A 21,297-nucleotide genomic window follows, 5' to 3' on the forward strand; every position below is an offset into this window, starting at 1 on the left:
CTCTTTGCACTGCATTTTTTCACATTTATAAATGGGTTTGACATCTGCAACAAGTTTGAGCTGTAATTAGAAGTTAGCTTTGTTCATTATTTGCACACGCTCACGAGTGCTTTCCAGTGTGTACATTGTAAGTTGAACTTAACATAAATAAACTCTAAATAAACTAACTAAAACAATAAAATATGAATAATGTGATATAAAACAGCTCGGTACTAAAAGGTTCTAATCTTCACTTTATGTTGACATCATTAGAAAAGAACTGATTCACCATTATGGTCATTTATGAAGTGGTGGTGCTTTGAAGCGTATATACAAATATCTCCAACATGGAAGCACTTCTTGGTACTACCTACCTGCCAGCTGAGTAACATGCAGAGAACCACACAGAGTGCTAAATGTGTTCCCACCACTGACTGATTAAACAAGGTTCCCACTGAGTTCTTCAGCCATGATCTCGAAGTAATGCTGACACCTAGTGGATAAAAAAAATAATACAAGGAACTGATGTTAAGAAGAGTTCAGTACATAAAAATTGTAAAAATAATAATTCACATTCTTAAACTCTCTCGATGGTGCATTAATGTTTCTGACTGCCGCTAAACTGACAGCATTTTTAAGGACATTTTAGACCCATGTGAGAAAACACTGATGTGTTGCCTGGCAATTTTATTTGTATTTGTATAAAATTAACATAAGAAACAAAACGGAAGCAGACAGCAAATGCATTAAATAATACATACAATACAATAATGCCGTGTCAAATTATATTATTTATTGTTTTGTATTGTGCGATAAAATACATAGGTACGTTCAATAATTAAACAAACTCTTATCTGTACTTACTAAGAAAACAGTAGGCACACTAATGAAAAGAAATTCATTGTAACATAACAGGCCTGCAATAAATCTTAGCTTCGTGGAAATCATGGAAAGTCAGGAAGGTTGTAAATTCAACTGTGTTTTCATTTTGTAGGATGTAGTTGTGGCGCTGTTAAAATGGATTTAGTGGTCAAAATAGTAGAAACATTTTGTTAACCTAATAGCATTTTTTTGTTTTTTTTTTATCAAGCACACTGGTATCTTTATTGATGTTGTAACAGTAAGAAACATAAATAAATAAAAAATGACTCAGGTAATTATGCTATTGGGCGTTTTGTAACGCCACTGAATCAACAGCTAATAATTATAATTTTTAAACAAATGCTAAATACTATAACCTTCATAAAGCCAAGACTTTACGCAGGTTATATTTGAACCTGTATAGCTCTACCTAACAAACAGACGAGTGAGTGTACAGTGGAGAAAAACAAAGGTGCCATCACGGCATCTTCCATTTTTACCTGGTGGCAGTGAATACAGCATTAGTCGGGGTTTGACCAGCAGGTGGAGCAAGGTGCTGTCAATCATTTCATTTCGGAGCTTGGCGGGGCCAGTTAACACCAACCCGGAGCACTTTGTGCAGGAGGAGAGCAGAAGCAGCGCGCACACACACACACACCATGGGGGCTGAGTGCTGCATGTCCCACTTGGCACTTTCATGAAACTTTTGGAGACTGCCACCCCCCAACTTTAGGCTCCCCCCCCCCCCCTCATTCCCCTCCCGGTTAGCTTCACCGACTCTTTTTTTTTTTTTTTTTTAGTTTTTTTTTACTCATCCTGAGAGGCGCGGCCGGCAGCTTCGCTCTAACGTTATAGCGTCTGAGTTATTTCCAGTTCAGACGAGTTCACAAGTGGAGGAAACGAGGCAGGATGTACCATGAAGAAAGCGCAACGATACAAAAGCCACGCTATGGAAGTAAGTGACATATTTTCTGACGGCTTTTCTCTCCAGCCTAATTTTTTTTTTTTTTTTTTTTTAACGTGTTTACGGGGGTGCGTTGAAGGCAACGTTAGGTGCCATCACAGGGATGTTTGATGAGCAACAGGTGGTTCACCTGCACCTGGCTACTCCGAGCAGGAGACCTTCAGTAGGTGTGCCAGTCCCGGGCATTATAGTTAAATAGGGTTTAAATGTGAGGATAGCAACACGAAAAGAGGGTTTATGTTTAAAGCCCCGCTTTCTGGTTGTTAAATTAAGATATTTAAATTGTCGCCTTTTCCTCGCCGTGCACTCAAACGCAACACTGTGATTTTCATGTGTTTGTTTGGTAGTGGAGGCCAGCGTATCAGCATGTCTACACATAAGGTTTTTTTCTCATAGGTTAATCATTAACGTCTGGATTTCTGCTGCTGTTGAGAAACGTGTAACTTATTCCAGAGAACAGTGACAGGATAAGAAACGCGTCAAAAGCATCTGAAAAAAATGTTCTGAGTCAGAGTTTAGTACAGATACGTTTCCACTGACTGATCTGTGGGCAAAGTACAGTCGGTCAGTTGTGTCGCCAATGATTTCCTTTCTTTCCCCTCGGATCGTTACATTTTAATGATCAGCTATTGCTGCTGCAGATCCACAGGACCTCAGTCTCCAGAAAAGCAAACACAAACGATCAGCAGCTTGTTACAGGAACCCGCCACTGCATTTTTATCTGCCAGTGACCAAATCAACGTTTGTGAAGTTTGGCTGCAGTAAATGTCACGCAAACTTTACTTTATGGGGTGTCTTGTGAAATGTGTGAACCTACTGGAAGGCTCGGCGTGGTCTGTAGCTCCCAATCAGCCCTCCTCCAAAAGGTTAGGTAGAGTAACCCTGCGGCTAAACAACAGCATGAGTCATAATCACAGACCCAAGTCCAGTGATCCTGTGACACACAAACACACAAAGGCAACTTATCCCGGTGGTTAAATATGCCGCGCTCGGTGCAAGGGTGCAGACAGGCTCTTCCAGGAAGTGTGAGTGAGTCAGTAAGAGGTGGTGTGTAATGGCTGCACCGGGGCCGCTCTGCATCCGAGGCGAGCGTTCGTGCACTTTTTCATCCGTGTCATCTGCACAGCTGGAGACACTAATCTGTGGACGGCCGGATGCCGTGCTCATGGGAGTATGAAGCATTTCAAGTATTTGACCATTCGTCTGTGTGTGTGTGTCTTCACACTCTATGTATTTGGCCTGCCCCCTCCTCCTCCTCACGTGTGGATAGTATATGTCAAGAGTCCACTGAGACTCGGAGAAAGGATGTCTCTGCAGGTGGCTGATGAATGGACAGAATTTAACAGATTGTGTCCTAGAGGTTTAAAATATTCTGTCTAACCTCGTGGATTGGAAATTTTGGTTTCCGACAGATAAAACGTTTCCAAACTAGGGCTGATCGTGCAAACTTTTGCGGTGTTCCTGGGCATCCCTTTTTCTGCACGTCCTCCCCTCTCTGTCACCACATCACTGAAACGGGACTAATCCATGTGGAAACATGACATCTCAGCTATTATAATGGACGATAGTTGTGACAAGATTACAAATACGTAAATATTATAAATAAAGTAAAATCGATAGAAGTTACACATCAAATACTACAAAATATGTCAGCTGTTCTCATGTATTGAGTAGTTTTTGATGGCTGGATTGTCTTTTTTTAGAGAGTGTACATTCAGAAGCTAGAGTCTGCCCTCCTCCTGGGCATTTGGATTACGCTGTTTGAACTAATCAATCAGCCGGTTTAACCTGTTGAATTTGGCATCACCAGCGGCAGTAATATTCATGTCACCTATGGACAAAAGCATATTTGACTCCGGTGCATGTTTCAGTTTCACTTTGTCTTAATAAAGATGGGAGGAAAACCTAAAAACTGTCGTTCCACGTGAAAGCCGAGCCCGCTGGCCTGTACTCCGCCGAGCGAAAGCTGCGTTCTTTAAACCGGGCCCCTGGGTCTGACATTGTCCCTTCACTCAGCCAGAAATAAAGAGATTTGATTGGATTAGAGCGGGGTAAGGAGCGTTGAGGGGGAGGAGATCTCATTAAGCTGCAGGTAAAGGTCAGCTCTCAGCAGAAGTCACTTGTCGGCTGGGAACCCCACGTAGGCCGTTATGACGTGACCGTTTAAGTTCTGTCACACAGGGTTTCTTTAGAGCATGAGACGTAGTGGAGAGTCTCACGTGGAGGAAATATCCTGTTTGCCTATGTGCTTTGGCTGCGTTGTACAGTCTGTGTTTGATAAGAAGAAACAAATAAATTAATTAAATTAAGAAATAAATTAAGGTCCCACACTAAGTCCAGCTACTTCAACTTATCTGATATTCAATATAAGTCTACTTGATAACATTCACGAGGTGAAATATTTTTTTATTAAATGGCACTTTATCTGCTATAATGTGTAATTAAGACAGATAAGGATATTGAACACACAACGTAGTATGTTGAATCATGAGATTCACAGCGAATTGATTGTGAATGTGCTTTCTTCTTCCAGCCATTCAGGATGACGAGAGGCTCTCGGCGGAGGAGATGGATGAGAGGAGGCGACAGAATATTGCCTACGAGTATCTCTGTCACCTGGAGGAGGCCAAACGGTAAAGTGGGAAGGGATAATGAGGAAAACTGAGGGAGCTAATTGGAGCTTAATGGAACATGGCAACCACTTTCCTTTCTGTTGTTGACTTTGTTACAGCTCGTGCGAATTATGTTGGGTGTGTCCTCAAGTCAATCATTCGATTTGTTTGATGTTTGGTTACGTTGAACCCTTTAGTGTGTTTAATGAACATCGTTGCAAGGAGTGGCTGAGAAATATATAGATGATGCGAAGCGATTATAACACGTAGTGGAGCAGGGCAGTGCATGATTAACGTGTGTTTGCAGTAGGATGAAGCCGTAGTGACAGACAAAGACAGAATCAGCATGCGTGTAAGATGATGACATGGTGCTGTAAACAATGATGAGCACTCAGGGAAAGTGCTGACCTAGCGGAAAGAATAGATCTCCCTCAACTGAGCCATGTGATAGCTGAAATTACCATTTAACAAACAACAAAATTAATCTTTAAGAAGTAATGCAGCTATTCTAAAGTCAGTTTAGCTATTTGTGAGGTGCCTGAGCTAAACTAAAACTTAACCACTTCCTGTCTTCTGTGCAAGGGCATCTATCTGAACAGGAAGAAACAGGAAGTATGATCATGCCTCTTTTAACGCAGAGATTTCATGACAACCCCTCCCCTGTCACACAGAATATTTCCCCAGATTAATTGATCACGCCTTAAATCCATTCCAGCATGCTGCAGCCTTGTGATGATGGAGCATTCAGACGTCTGCTCTTCACATGGACGTGTGCAGGCTCCTTTAAATCGGCTGTTCCTGGCAGATTATTGTTTGACCAGTGAACTTGCACTTTGACTCAGTAACTGTCTGAACAGCCTACATTATCTGCTTATGTCACAGGATAGTGAGGCTTTACAAGTGCAGGTAGCCTAAGTTGAGCGCTGGTTTTTCTGTCCATCGTAAACATAAACCACTCCTCCACGCGTAGGTTATGACATTGTAATCTTAATGGGAAGATAAGCGACAAACAAAGAAAAATGGTACCGCATCAGATTAACCTCAAAATTACCACATTTATTTCTCATAACTGTCACTTTCATCCACTTATTTCATCCCAGGCGGCTGAGTTTCTATCCTGTCCACCCTCTGTTCTGCGAAGGGTGTCAAATTAGATTAGGATTAACACAGACTGCTAATGAAGCCACAGAAAGCACAGGATTAGGTTCTGGTGTCTAAAGTCGGCAACCTTGAGTGATCAACATAATCAAATCAAATGTTTACTTATTGCCAAAACTTAATGAATAATTAAATGACAGGTTATGTGTCGTTTGGATATGTTACGTTCTAAGATAAGATAAGATAAGATAAGATATGACTTTATTCATTATGCAATGACGAAATTCTTATTGTTAGCAGAGACATTCATCACACCGACAGTGCACATATAGGCAGAAAACAATATGAGCATAATAAATAGGAATGATATCTTACAAACGATCAAGGCAGCATTCAAGTATTGTAGATGACACAGTGACATTAATCATGCGGCAGTGAAGCTTTTACAGCACCACAGTGTATGTTTAGTTGAGCACTGGCAACGGCGTCCTCTGTGGTCACTAGTGATGATTACAAGGTTCTGGTGTATTAAACCTCTGAGCTCTGAGTTTAAGCCGTGAAGGCAGCTGGAACACATCTTATCAACTGTGCATGCAACAATGTTGGGACATCTGACCCTGTTTATGGCTACATCTTAGCTCATATACGGCACCAAAAGTTTTGACACACCTTCTCATATAATGCTTTTACTTTGTTTCTATTATTTTCCCTTTTGTGAATTAATACTGAAGACATCAAAACTATGAAGGAGCACACATGGAGCTACATGAAAAACCAAAGTAGCCCCTTTTTGCTGTGAGGCTTTTGTCATTTTGCCAGGTAGTGATCTGGGATGGTTTTCAGTTAACCGGTGTGCCTTGTTGAGAGTGGCTTTGTTGACTCCTCCATCAGTTGCGTAGAGTAGCCCTAGAATAACCCTATTTGACTGCTCTTATAATCCATATGATGTAGGGTGACCAGATGCCCTCTTTTTCCTGGACATATCCTCTTTTTTGAACCTAAAAAGACTAACACTACTAGAGCCTTGCATCAAATTTGCGTTGCGTTTCTATGTGTGCTGAAGAGTCCTCTTTTTCACAAACTCAAATCTGGTCACTCTATATTATGCCAGGACCTTTCATTTAAGTAAAGACAAACAACAGTCCTCAAGACATGAAAGTCTGTCAGTCTGTTACATTTCAGGAACTTTGCTTGTGTCATTAGGTCAAATCACGAAAACCATCAAATGTTATGACGAAACAGGCTCTCGTGACGAAACCACGGCCAAGAGTTACATCTGCGACAAAGGATAAAAGTTCATTAGAGTTACCATGCTGAGAAACTGCAAATGAAAAGCAGCTCAGATTAGAGTCCTCACAAATGCTTCACTTGGCAGAGTTCAAGTGGCAGACGCATCTCAACATCAACTGTTAGGAGGAGACTGTGTGAATCAGGCCTTCATGGGCAAATTTCTGCAAAGAAGCCACTACTGAGGAACAACACCAGAACAGAAATGCATGGGCCAAGTAACACAAGGAATGGACATAAGACCAGTGGCAATCTGTACTTTCACCTACCATGGCTTTATGAGATGTAGAAAGCACAGGAAAAAAAAAGGGTAGAGCAGCCAACAAGTGCTCAGCTCCTCTGGAAACTTCTTCAAGACACTTGTAAGAGACTACCTCATGAGGCCGACTGAGAGAACGTCTAGAGTGTGCGAAGCTGTCATCAAAACAAAAGGTCACTACTTTGTGTGATGTCTTCTGTATAAATCCACAGTGTAGAAAGGAGGCATCCAGATGTTTTAAAGATATTGCATCTTTCTAAATTTCATTTTTCTGTGCAGTGTACTCAGTATTTATAGCATCCACTTGGTATACAAAAGCACCTGTTTGAGCGTCATGGTGCATGTAATAAATACAGTCTTTTTGCAGCTTCCTGAATTAAAAAAAAGAAGAGAGAAACTACTATAATTTGCAGGCGCTAGTCACCGTCTAGTAGCCGGTGCAGACTCACCCAGTCCCGCCCCTGTTAACCGTCCCCTGGCAGAACCACAGCATCTGTGCTGCGTGACGATATGATGGATGCTAAGTCGTAAGCGGAAGCCTCGGGTTCACCACCAACCGGTTTCAACATCCAATCAATCACACCCAGAGTTGGTTGTGTACGATGTAAAAAAAATCAGTTAAAATGTCAGTAGCTTTGTTATGAATGAGTTAAATTCGACGACAGCCGCAGATGCTTGGATTTGTTACAGTAGGAAAAGCACAGGTGTTACTTATAACATAAATGATGGCTTCATTCTGTTTAGGGTTTCCAGTTTGTCAAAGCGTGAGCCAATGCACTGAGCATTAGAGTCTGAAACTTGTGTCTGCCTCAGGTCAGTCATCATTCATAATTTTGTGTCTGGTCCCAGCACAGCTGCTTATTTTATTGATCCCTTATTTTATTGAGCTCTGTGTGTGCGTGCCAACAGTCTGGAGGCTCGGTGAACGTAGCGCAGTTGCAGAAAAGGGATCCAGCTCCCATTCATAGCGTTTCCCAAAAGACTCTTAGTGACTGATTTTCTGCTGGTATGCGGAGCATGTGAGCTTGCACATTTAATTGGTCAAAGTCAGTAATTGTTATACAATAGATTGTTTTATTGGTCAAAGTTACCTTGGTCTTTAGCTTCACTCAACAAGTCGCACTCAGACTCAGAGGGAGACTTTGTACCTGTTTGCACTGTAGAGTAAACAGTTGATGGCTTACATTTGTTTTTTTTTGTTTTTGTGTTTTTTTGTCTGGGAACCATTTGGTTTGCTTTGATATGGGCCTAAACCGAGGCCTTCTGTGTTTGCTATTAAGTAAATAGATCCTAGTTTCTAGATGCTTCCTAGCCCACAACAGACGCTAATTTTCTCTCATAGCCCACAGCCTTACACACAAAGACAAACCCATGACCAGCATGACTGTGCTACATGACGCAAGTGTCCCAGAGAGACACTGTGTAGTCAGAAATAGTAAACTGGTAGAAAAAAGGAAGACCGTTCATTAATCATGTTCGACTTATGTTCTAGAGTCAAGAAAGCCGTCTTCGGTTTAGCATGTTCAGGACGCAGGTTGGACAATGACAGGAAATTCTACTCGGAGACTTGTAAACAGGAGCGCTTGCCTGTCCTGCCTCGGGAGACAAGTTCTCGCTGCATTGTTTTAAGAGCAGGAAGTGAAGTTTCACAGGAGAGCTATGCAACTCATGCAGGATGTCCACCGACAGTGTTTTCATGCACCAAACAGATTTAGTATTTTTTCTTTAAGGTCCACCACCCTCCGCCCTTGTGCCTCATTCATGTGTCACTTCTATGAATGACGTAAAGATTCCACGATTTGTCAGGGTCTTGAAGTCGGGTTGGCCGAACAAACAAGAGCTTTGTTCTTTTGTATCCATCTTTTATCCTAGTAATTGGTGCCAAAACTTTTCCCGATAGCCAATGTTGTGCAGTAGTTGAAAGTTGGCTGAAGTGCACGGATACAACAATTGTTTCTGCTCAGTACCAAGCAAAAAAAAGTGCCGTGTTAACATCGGTGCAGCACCGTGTTCCTATAAATGTTAACCAACCGATATGGACTATTCGCACAGGATTGCTTTTACCTGAGGACCTCTAGTAATTTGTAATAATTGCGAATCCATGTGAATAACACCGCAAATTACCTACCTGATTTTTCCATCCAGTCCAGCGCGAAATGGCATCTCTGTGCTGTCTGGTCTGTGGGCCTGTGTGGGAGTTTATGTGATTCACTGCTTTTTTTTCTGCCTCTTTTGATTGAAGAAGTGTAAAGGCTGTGTTCAAAGTTCGGACTGCGGTTGGGATGAAAAATCAAGATGTCATAGCATAGATTTAGACCCTTCCACAGAAAAAAAAGATTTAAACCATCATAAAAATGAAGTTATGAAGGATGATGGGACGCATGCGTGGCAGCACATTTTCACGTGTTTATTTCATGACGCATTAATGTGTTCATCACATTGATGAAGCTGAAGCTGACAGTTTGTAAATTCTCTCCAGGGATCAATAAAAGCTCATCACGTCATGTTTTATTTTTAGATTTTTTTTTTTTTATTATTATGAATCCAAATGTGCACAGTAACTAAAGCTGTCTAGAGGCATAAAAGGAATAATATTACCTCTTACATGTAGTGGAGTGGAAGCAGAAAAAAAGCATGTAATCAGGGATCATATCAGTAAATTAGAGTTTGTTTATGGTGCAAATGCAGCACACAAAACGCATGAGTAGGGGTGTAATTTCTAGATCACATGACTCCCCAGGTAATTCTAAATCCTCGTGAATAGGCCTTGAGATTACCGCTCTTGATTCTAAACCTTGAGCTTTGACCAGAGCTTGTAAAATTGGTATTTTGGAAAACAAATTGAAATGTCCACATGAGTGGCACCTTCTTTGTTGTGTTCACAACTTTGTAAGTGGGGATTTCTGGTGAGATTTGTGTTCACACGTTGTGATAAGTTTATTTCAGAAATGACAGAGTTGTCACATGCTAACCGTAAGTTACTATATTGGTATTTATTCATATAGAGTTTCCTCTGTAATTGTATCATGTTTGTCAGGGAAATATTATTTGTTGATCTGTATTTTCATGTTTCCTTTACACTTCCTCCATGAGGTCATTAACCTACTACTTTTAGCCTTTGTGTCAAGCTCCTGCCTTAGTGTCGTTGTTTGAGTTACAGGACTTACTGCTGATGTTACCACATACATGTCAAGCATTTTGTGTACATGGCTTCCCATGTTGTAACCACAAACTCACAAGTTCCACTTTAAGGAGACCTTATCATCATCATTGTGGAAAACAACGACCTGTTCTTGAATAGTCTTGAGCCTCGGTTGATATATTGAGTATGTGAATGGTTTATTTCTCCTGGTGCATAACCTACACACTCCATTGGGTTGGTTTTCATAGTCCACAGTGCACTGTGGTTGTTGTGTAATGTGCTGACACATATTTTGTATCCCTTAGGCACCCACATGTCTTTAATTATTCTAAACAAGGTGCATGGGGGGGCTTTATTGCTAGACTGAAAGTAGACAGGAAACCGGTATGAATGAGTGACACCCAGGATTGAAAACAAAGATAAAACCACTGCCACCTATAGGCTCCGTTTGTGGCGAAGTGTTACTTCAGTTTCAAGGCAATGAGCCACAAAAAACACTTTTTATATTTTTTTTGCACAGAGGTGTAACCATAGCAGTAAATACAGTGTCACTTGCAGGGAGTTAGATAATGTATAACAGACGTTCAGACCATGATGATTCACTGCTCACAAATCATTCACTAGGTCTTTGGAATGAGTTTTTCCTAATATCTCTGGGAATAGTCTGGCGGAGACTGCAGCCCTGCTGCTAAACCTTTCAAAGGGACATTACATCAGTTAGAAAAGAGGTCAACAGAATTTTAACATGAACTGATTACGCTCTCCTCAGGTTTTAGCTTCGTCCAAAATCTCTGTTGTTAACCTACAGCGATAAAATGTGTGTTGTTTCATGATTGCACACCATTGTCTTGCGGAAGTGCTGCTCAGAAATCTTAACTGGGGTTCAGTTTTGGCTTTTTTGATTACTGTTTACCTCACGTTGTCCATGTGATGAGTAATCTCAAAGCACAGAGCGCAACTGTGTCCGCAGCCCCCTTTCTGAAGCATGCAGGGCTCAATGTGGGCGTTGCCTGTAACAATGCCCAGTTCCCTCACACCAGACGAAGTTGTTGGTCTTTTTAGCTGAAGACTTTTGGGCCAGACCTACACTTATAAGTTGGACATCATGCAGAATGTCTCTAGTTTCAAGTTTGATGTTACAATGTTTTCAATTTCTGTTTGAATCAGTAAGGGCACAGTTGTAGGAAAATCCAATATTTACTTGCTGGGTAAATGTGGGCATTCAGCCACAAAATGTCTCTGTAGTTCCGTGTGTACCTGTAGATATCAGGTAGCAGGGTAAACAAGCTAAGCACCATAGCAATGTTACCTTGAAGTCAATAAATTGAGGCTAAATTTAATGTCCCGCTGATTTAACTTAGAATTAAAAAAAATCTGTGTTACTCAAATGAGTTTTACTTTGTTGTAGTGACCTCGTCTTGGTTGATAAATATGCAAAGGAAAATCCTCTTCTTCATCTAAGGTTTATATTTGTGTACTTCCAGGTGGATAGAGGCCTGCTTGGAGGAGGACCTGCCCCTGACCACAGAACTAGAGGAGGGACTCAGGAACGGTGTCTACCTTGGCAAACTCGCCAACTTCTTTGCCCCCAAAATGGTGCCAGTGAAAAAGATCTACGACAGAGACCAGTCCCGTTTTAAGGTCAGTTTTCACCTCTTCCACCGGCCTAGCTGTGTGACAGTATGATTTTTCAGATTGCATCACCGCAGCATGAGAGACAGTTTCCAGATATTTAAGGACTTCCTGACAGTTTAAAACAGTTTCACACAGGAAAGGGAGCAATGTGTCAGTCCAGCGTTGGGGCCTCCCAGTAGCATCCAGCTGTGGTATGCTACTGTAAACTACAAAAACATTTGACTGAGACTTTTTTATATAGCTTTCAGTCATTGTGATCATATATTAAACAATCCTAGCAGGACTGTTGAAATTCGAAATAAAGATCAGCTGCTGGGCATATTATGAGTTTTCTACGTTAGCATTGCATTTTGCACATCATTTCTTTTCCATTCCTTGTGAATATGTGACTATATTTCTATGTCTGTGTTCCTTCTCAGAGCAAAGGCCTACACTTTAGACACACTGACAACACGGTGCAGTGGCTCAGAGCCATGGAGTCAGTGGGACTCCCCAAGGTAAGTGACTTGCACAGCCATTATTTATATGGACACCTGCTTCCTGTGCAGCTAACATTCATATAAACATGGAGAGTATACAGGCCAGTTTGAGTCTGCTTTCCCAGTGACCACACCTTTAAGGATAGTTGTGTTTCTCTGAAGTGGAATTATATGAGTTACTTACACAAGTGCTACCTACTGTACTTAGTAGACAACTAAAAATCAGTCAGTCTTAGTATAATGTGTGTTATATATATCTTTAGATTATCATAATGACTTTACCTTGTTGCCTGAGAGGCATGGGGAACTGAAGCTGCCAACTCATACAGTGAATCTGAACCATTATGACTGAGAAAATCCCACAACTCAAGCTTATAGTCATAATTATTCATCAAGAGCTCAGCAGTTAACACCAGCATACTAGTTGACATGCTTGCAAAAAAGTTGTGTTTTCATAAGGACTCGTTATTGACCTGTTGCTTTTGCAGCAGGGAAGATTTTTTTTCCAAGCTCTTATTTCCTGTGACTGAAGTATTTATTCCAAAACATTTGTCTTTTCAGGGGGAGGGGATGGGGATCCGATGGGGACTTCATTCAAACTGTAATAAGGGTGTGGCGGCTCTGACAAACACGATTAACCTTATTACATAATTTATGACACGACTCAAAAGACTTCACTGAGGCATATCCTAGAGATGAAAGGGAGGTTAAATTGACTGTGTCTAGAACTGCTTTTGATTGTAATTTAACAGGCCGGTTTATAAATAACCTCTTATTGTCTTTCTTTGTATTACATAACTTTTGGGTTTTTGGGCATCATTGATCATGATTAACATTATTTTATTTACGCACAGGTTTGAGCCCAAACCAAGTGCAAATATTTCTGTAACTAAACAAAAGAAATATCTGGATGATGTCTGTTGCACTGCTATTGTTTGTAATTGCATAAAATTTTTACAGTTTTTACCGAAAAAAAAACAACAACATTGTGATAGAGTGCTCGTGTTCAGCTGCAGCATAATAAAGAGACACTGATAAAAGAAGGGTGACTAATAGCTATTATGGGTTCCACTTTCAGATATTCTATCCCGAAACGACAGATGTGTACGATCGCAAAAACATGCCCAAGGTGGTGTACTGCATACACGCACTGAGGTGAGACTGAGAGGTTTGCAAAAACAGTGACTTTTTATGTCACTGACTTCATCAATTTCTCTCTTCTGACAACAAAATGACTCACTCATCTTGATTTTCTTTTGTGAAAACAGTGGCTGTTGCCTTTTCCTGAAGGTACCACACCTGAAAATGGAGTGTGATTTCAGCTCTAGGAAAGAAATATAAACCAGAGGAATAAACTGCTATTGTTAGATGACCTGCAGTGTTCATCTCTGGTTTGAGCTATGAGCTAAGCTGTGAGAAGATGAGGCTGAGCAAACATTACATTTGTGTGTTGCTTGACTTATTCATGCGTGCAGCTGTCGTCTGTTCTTGCTCTCGTCACTGACACTTACTCAGCTTCTAGTTTACATTCACATATGTGGATTATACATTTTTACCTTACGCCTCTAAAGTTTAACGTATGATTTATATGTCAAAAGCAGAAATAGCTCTTTGTAAATGATATGAAACAGAAACTGGAAGAGGGTTTCTTCTTTGGTAAGGCAGTGAAACTATGTCTTGACAAACAAAGACCTTTTATAATTTGTGTTGAATAGATTAAATATTAAAGAGAACCACACATTTACCTATAGCTAGTCAAACTTTGCCTTTTTGCTCAAACTAGTTTTTCATCTATACTGGATGTGAGTGTGCCCATATAAACTAAAATGAACTTAATTGTGGTGTTTCAGCATATTTACTTATAGTTTCAACAGAAAGGGGAAACTTTTGGCTAAAGGTCGGCGAAGAATTTGGCAAGAAATGCTGCTTATGTGAGCGTGACTTGTTGTTGACCCCTGTTGAGAAAGAGAGGGAGAGAGTTGAGATGACTTTTAATGAACTGAAGGGTAAATTTTATCTGTCTTACCCACCCAGTCAGCGAAACACAGATTTAGGGAGTGGTTATTTGAGCCGCCTGGATTGTTTTCTCTGATGTAGTGTTTTGGTCAGGTCCCGGGAGAATTGGTTTCCTTCCCTCCTTATGCACACACGTGCTCTTCCTTCCTGCAAGTCCGGCTCAAGTCCCACAAGGTCCCAGAGAATAGTTTGCTTCCCCCGATACAAACACATGGACACATGGAGGCAAAGGGGGTGGATGCTCCGACAAGTTCACTGTGGTGGGAAATGGAAGAAATGTGATGTAATAGGGAATGAATGCGACTACCAATTAAAAAACAACATATCTTCAAGTATGTCAAGCTTAATTTGTTGTTTAAAATTAACAGAGAAATACTGAAAATAAGTCGTCATTCTGGAGAGAAGTGGTTGCTCTCAGCTAGTCAGCTGATTGTTTTCAAACCCTGTGGCTTGTAATCATCCTCCTCATTAACCCCAGTCAGCTGTTACTCTGTTTGTATCTCAACCTCAATCAGCTGCCTGCATGTTAAAACATTACCCTTTGTATGAGCAGATTTTAGATGGCTGTTAGAAGCCCCTGTGTCCCAAGGACAGAGCGTATCTTATGTTTACACACATGCACACACACACATGCTGCGGCCAAAGGGCAGAACAACCACCAGCTACTATAACTCCTTCCTTGAGAGCTGAGCTGATGCCAGATCTACCTTAAATATCTATAATTCATTGCTGCTTATCAGGTATCTGCGGGAAGATGAAAGTTTTATGAGGTTTCCAGCCACCTGCTTGTTGAATTCAAGTGGTGGAATGAGACGCTTGGCTGCTGTTGGGTTGAGCTGTTTGTAACGTGAGCCAGTAGTACCCCCCTGTGGTGTAAGTGTGACACCACAAAGGAGGGTAGATATTTGGGAGCAATCACAATCCTAAGTGAAAAATAAACATTGCAATCTACAGAATGTTTCAGACTTCACTTATCTATTGTTTGTATGAATCTCACACACTGTGTGGTTTTATTTTCAGCTTGTACTTGTACAAACTGGGAATTGCACCACAGATCCAGGACTTGCTGGGGAAGGTGGCGTTTACAGGTAACAGTACAGGGAATCAGGTTCTCCTGAAACCACAATTGAAATTCTAACAGCCGAATAAACTACGAAGTTCATCACCAATTTATTCCCTGTCATTGACATATGCTGTACCTGTCTTCCAGAGGAGGAGATCAGTAACATGAGGAGTGAACTGGAGAAATATGGCATTCAGATGCCAGCTTTTAGTAAAATTGGAGGTATCCTGGCCAATGAGCTTTCAGTGGATGAAGCTGCATGTGAGTGTTACGACATTTTGAATGTATTTCTGCCCGTTTTTGTCCATCCAGTTCAGTGATATACATGTTTTTTGGGGCCAGTAATAAATTGTTTGTACACACTCCATTTTTTTAGTGCATGCTGCTGTGATTGCCATCAACGAGGCAATTGACAAAGGTCAGGCCGCTGTGACCATGGCAGCCCTAAACAATCCTAACGCTATGCTAAAGAACACCCAGGAGGCTCTGGCTCAAGACTACCAGGACACACTGAGCAAGGCCAAGGCGCGCAAACAGGATCAGTCTTCAGGGAGGGTGAGAAGACACTTCTGACTTCACAGTGACTTGTCGCTTTGTTGGTTATCAAAACTGGATGTTGTAAAATCTTGATTCATCATCGTGTGCAACAGTACATAATTTACTTAGAGTACAACTATTGTGGTAATTCCTCTGACAACAAATATATTTAAATGACCACATATACTGTACTTCCAGCAAGCAATGGACTTGTAGTTGTGCAATAATGAACTTTTTGTCACATAATCAGCCATCATGAGAAGCATTTAAACAAAACTTGAGGAATGCAACAAATGTCAAAATGGTATGAGTATGTATGTAATGACTGCCAGTCAAATACCTAAAACCAGTGACAGTAGAGGAGTCTGCAGTGAGGTCTAAAACTGGTTGACTGCACCATCACAGGCCTTGCCAGCACATTCCAGCAACTGCAGTGTCAGCTCTATTTAATGAGCACTACCCCTCCACACCACCCAGCAGCTCGCCTCCCATTCTCTTTACAAATACTGTACAAACACGAGTCCTCCACTTTCATCAAATCATGTGAGACCTGACATATAAAATATGAAGCCTGGCTGATATGAATGGGAACATATTAATATGACCAGCTACAAATAATTAAGTATACTAAATTAAATAAAGTTTTTGAATAAGTTTTTCTACTGTATGTTTGTCTTTGCCAGCGGTCCTCAGTTGCTACTGAAGAAAGAGATGTTTATGAAGAGCTGCTGACTCAACAGGAAATCCAGAGCTGCATTGACTTTGTCAACTGTAAGGACTTTCCCCATGACCTTTTACATACATTCTTTACCCTCAAAACAAGAATACATTTATCTTTGCATGAGAAAAAAAAATCCTTGTATTGATGAACACACATGAACACAGGGCAACTGTTAAAGATGCAGATGACCAAATGAGAAGTTACCTAAACTTGGCTTTGTTTTGTCTGACTTCTAAAGTAGCCATTGTTTCCTCCAGTCCAGGCAGCCATAAGGCAGGTGAATGAAGCAGTGTCGTCCCAGGATGAAGCTGCTCTGTTGGCTGCACTTAGGCTTGAAGCTCTGGCCCTGCTGGGTGTTCAGGAGGCAAACTGTCGCTGGTACATGGAACATTTCACCACCTACTCCCAACAGAAATCTAAGGTATATTAAGTTTTCTGGTTTTCTTTTCAAGCAGCCATTTAACTGGACTCATTTGCAGCTGTTCCTGGGGATCATGGTTGAAAGCTACCGTGTTGGTAACTTAAAATCCTCATTATGTGGACGATGAAAAAAAACTATATTTAAATTCATAGAGTCACACATATTCAGACTTGTCTTTGTCATTTTAAAGTATTACTTTGAGTCCAACACAGTTTAGTGACTCTAGCTGTTGTCCTTCTGTCACTACTGGCACTTCTCCCTCCATGGCGTTGAGTAAAAGCTGAATAATTGTCAGCTGTTATTATAGTGTCTCTAATCTTTGTCCTGCAGGATGGAGGAAGGGCTGGGATGCTGGATAAAGAAGAGATTCAACGAGTTGTCAGCTCTTGCAATGACTTTGCTGAAGCAGAGAAACGAAGTAAGCCATTGTTGTATGCTTTACTTTATTAACAAATACTTATGCACATGCTTACCCACCAATAACTGGGAAACTTAATATGTACAGTTCAAAATATAACATTTCTAAACAAAGGGAAGATGACACTAGTCGCTTTTAGGAAGTTGAGTTGAGATTATTTGCAAAACATGACTACCTGCTGCCTTTTTCTTAACCAGAACTTGAAGCAGTTGCAGCGATCAACACAGCCATTCGTCTTGGCAATGCAGCGGCGACAGTGGAGGAGCTGATGAACCCTGAGGCACAGCTGCCGATTGTCTACCAAACGGCTGCCAACCTCTACCAGACTGAGCTTTTCAGTTTGCAGCTGCAGGGAGGGCGGGTGAGACACCACCTTTCAAATTATGCCACTCATGCTGAGACAGAAACTCTTACAGGTGTATGGACAGTTAAATGCCACTTCATGCTTTTGATCTGTCATTCTATGTGCATTAGTCTGGACTGAGCCACGAGGAGCTGAGTGTAGCTGTGGAGATGCTGTCAGCTGTGGCAGTGCTGAACGAGGTGTTGGATACCAAAGATCCCCAGGCGGTGATTGAGCAACTTACAGACTCTCCTCTGGGCTTCACCAACATAGACCAAGATAACCTCAATAGGTGAGATGGTTACCAGACAGATGAGATCAAAGACAGAGGCAACAAAACAAGTAATAAGGAACCTAAGTTGTATTCATAACGTAGAGCAGCAAGTTGGTGATGGCAAGTTTCTGATTATATTTAGGTAAAGATTTGTACTGCTGACATTTCCTGGGGCAAAACACCCACCACACTTTGGCCCCTTTTCTTTTTTACACCTCTTACTTCTGGGCATGATCCAGATGTCATGAAAACTAAATTTGATTTTCTTTCTTAGGTATGCTGACATGCTTATTAAGCAGCGATCTGAGGCTCTTGCCAAGGGCCAAGAGTTCCTCACCTGGAACGATGTTCAGAAGTGCATCGACACAGTCAACATACAGGTCCACGAAGAGCATGAACGTAAGAAAATTTAACAGATTTCTAGTTCGCATATTGTTGCACGACTTCTATGCAACTAATGAACCCTTGATAGAGTTAATCAATTAAGAATCAACAATTTCCAAATCAACATTTTGAAACTTTGGAAAAGGGTCACTGATACAATGAGATTTAACACACACAGTAGATGTAGCATGCTGACTAATCTTGGGTTGACTGAGATGCTTCTTGTCTTCTGCCTCCAGGCATCATAGCTATAGCTGAGATCAATGAGGCCCTTAACTCAGGTGATCATCAGCAGACACTCGCAGCCCTGCTCCTCCCTACAGCCAAGTTGACAGGAGTGAACCCAGCCACTGCCAAACACTACCATGATGTCCTACAACATATAAAACACCTTCTCTGTCAGGTAATTTGACATGTTTTGGTCAATTGATTTACATTTCCTAAAGCCATATAATAAAGACATATGATCATTATGGCTTTATGAACCATATACCATAACTTGATCTCAGTTTCATTAGTTGTATTTTCAATGACTCAGAATTTCTTGTGTCTACATATATGTATATGACATATTTGGGTTTATTTCTAACAAGGCACACTTTGGGATAAGAGTGCTAGTGTCACTAGGCCAACACGATAAAAAAAAGCTTGCGCAGTTGGAACATTGCTGTTTTCGTGCTGTACCATGTTTCACTGTTAGATTCACAGTGTCCAATCTTGATTTTCACATCCTTATTTACTTTGACTCCCTGCTGTGTCCCGACAATGGCCTAGGAAGGAAAAACTTTTTTTGTGAACACACTTCCAGTCTCACGTCATAACTGCTGGTCTCTGTAAAATCCCATGGAGGGAGATGAATTGTAGCTCTGAGGCTGCCGTTTTGGAAACAAGAATACACAGGAAGGGATCCAGACAACTGTGGAAACAGCAGAGACACACGGCTACTCTGTAATATCCATACAGTCCGTCGTCCCCACTGGAGAAAAGCTTGATGTAGTGAAGGATATGTAGAATGCCGCTGGGCAAGAAACACACCACAAAGATGACGAAAACCAGAGTGCTGACCCTGATAAAAGGTCTCCAGTCACAAGCACTTTGTCCCAGGTGGTAAACCACAGACACATGAGCATAGATACAAATCAGGAAGGGCAATATGAAGCCCAGGCAAACCAGCACCATCCTGTATGGCACCAGTGGGAAATGGGATTTTTCTTCTAGGGGAAGTACATCATGACAGGTGGTGATTCCCAGCTGTGTAATCTGGTAGCTCTGCCTGACTAAGAGCTCGGGTACGATAGCTGCACCGTACAGGATCCATATAACCAAGCACGTCCACAGAGCAAGTGTAGTTTTAGCCATCCGTCTGTACAGAAATGGTTTGACCACAGCCAGATAGCGCTTCAGACTGATCCCCGCTATAGTCTGGGCTGAACAGTAAACATTGCCATAAAACAACGCCGTTATAAGCCGACAGGAGACTTCCCCAAATATCCAGTCGTTTCCATTGAAGTGGTAGTGAACACGCAATCCAAGGGAAAGCAGGAGCAGCAGGTCAGACAAGGCCAGGTTCAAGTAAAGAACTACCGTGGAGAAAGACTTGGAGCTGAGTCTGACTCTGAGGAAGGCCAGAATGTAGGCGTTGGAGGGGACACCCACCAGCATGGCTAGGATATATGTCAAAGGTATGACCCAGGTGCTGAGGACCCCTGTGGTATACGCCGTCACTGGGTCCTCTGGGTTCACTTGCAGGTGAGGGTCTGAGCTGGGATGGATCAGAGCCGGCAGCTGGTTTGTTTGATTAGGTTTGTACCCCTTGAATGTTTTTGGTATTGCACCAACTTGAATATTGGTTTTGGTCCTGGTACTGTTCCCTGTAGGTGAAAGAAAAACAATCATTTAAACTAACTTCAGTTAAATAAAAGTACAGTTGAAACTTCGATACGCAGAGTTAATCACATCTATTTTTTACAAAGCAAATACATTTTCAGTCACAAATATTTACATTCTTATTGCTAAAATTCTAGTATTCTGTATTTTCTTTACAACTCCATGTCTTTAAAAAAAGTAACAAAGTAATAATTTTAGCTTCAAAAGGTAAATGCTGCCTTAATTTTCTGAATTTCCTATGTTGAAAAACTTACCCTCCTGCTGACTGCTCTGCACTGCCATCAGACAAATGAGTAGTCCGGGTACAAGGTCAGCCATTTTATCTTGTTTTATCACCCAAAAGTTTCCTGACGTTCCACGTCTTCAACCCTCTTGGTGTTGCTTCTTTTCAAGATTTCTCCACCGGTGAAATTTGCAGTCTTGCATCTCTGCAGAGCAGCAGTAGCCAGAATAGTGTGCTCTCAAGCTCGGCGTCCCATTAGTACGTGTGGGACGCTTGTTTGTGCACACGGTGCAGTGAGCATGTTTCCTGCCCGAGCTTGAAAACTGAATTCCCTTATGCCTGCGTCAGTGCCCTTTGACTCACTACTGGTGGGTGGGAGATTGCTCAGTGGTTCTTTAACAGATTTAAATTACACTTTTATGAATATGTGGTTTTGCTGTTTTATTTTGTTAAGATTACATTATGTCATTTTTGTGACACCCATTACGGGAACTCCTTTGTGTTTCAAAATGTTCTTTTCCATAAGGGAATAACAATTTATTTTTCCCTCTTTCCTGTTTTGTCTTCATGTTGCACTTATCACAACACAATCATATTATTGTCTATTTATATCAAGACACTGAAGGTATAACACGCGCAAAACTTAGAAATGTCTTTAATAATTAACAATGTGGAATTCCTTCATAATATAATT

The 21,297-nt window shown here is 41.3% G+C and overlaps 2 protein-coding genes across 2 annotated transcripts in view; one reads left to right on the plus strand and one right to left on the minus strand.

Moving 5' to 3' along the window:
* The first annotated feature begins 1,601 nt into the window (after nt 1-1,601).
* iqgap2 (IQ motif containing GTPase activating protein 2) overlaps nt 1,602-21,297 on the plus strand; it is a 29,949-nt gene continuing 10,253 nt past the window's right edge. Inside the window, exons 1-15 of the mRNA XM_047591107.1 lie at nt 1,602-1,795; nt 4,338-4,437; nt 11,687-11,843; nt 12,257-12,334; nt 13,395-13,471; nt 15,353-15,420; nt 15,543-15,656; nt 15,772-15,950; nt 16,616-16,703; nt 16,911-17,074; nt 17,405-17,492; nt 17,690-17,853; nt 17,967-18,127; nt 18,384-18,508; nt 18,733-18,896. Of these exons, the coding sequence (XP_047447063.1) occupies nt 1,750-1,795; nt 4,338-4,437; nt 11,687-11,843; nt 12,257-12,334; nt 13,395-13,471; nt 15,353-15,420; nt 15,543-15,656; nt 15,772-15,950; nt 16,616-16,703; nt 16,911-17,074; nt 17,405-17,492; nt 17,690-17,853; nt 17,967-18,127; nt 18,384-18,508; nt 18,733-18,896 (1,773 nt within the window). The 5' untranslated portion in view covers nt 1,602-1,749. The remainder of the gene's footprint in view (nt 1,796-4,337; nt 4,438-11,686; nt 11,844-12,256; nt 12,335-13,394; nt 13,472-15,352; nt 15,421-15,542; nt 15,657-15,771; nt 15,951-16,615; nt 16,704-16,910; nt 17,075-17,404; nt 17,493-17,689; nt 17,854-17,966; nt 18,128-18,383; nt 18,509-18,732; nt 18,897-21,297) is intronic.
* Nucleotides 19,057-21,213, minus strand: f2rl2 (coagulation factor II (thrombin) receptor-like 2). The gene is made up of 2 exons (XM_047591109.1): nt 20,635-21,213; nt 19,057-20,364 (listed from the first exon to the last, which is right to left on the minus strand). Exons 1-2 carry the CDS (start codon nt 20,696-20,698, stop codon nt 19,304-19,306), a joined length of 1,125 nt encoding a protein of 374 aa, XP_047447065.1. The 5' UTR covers nt 20,699-21,213; the 3' UTR covers nt 19,057-19,303.

The sequence above is a fragment of the Mugil cephalus genome, chromosome 8 (genome assembly GCF_022458985.1).
Source record: "Mugil cephalus isolate CIBA_MC_2020 chromosome 8, CIBA_Mcephalus_1.1, whole genome shotgun sequence".
NCBI lineage: Eukaryota > Metazoa > Chordata > Actinopteri > Mugiliformes > Mugilidae > Mugil > Mugil cephalus.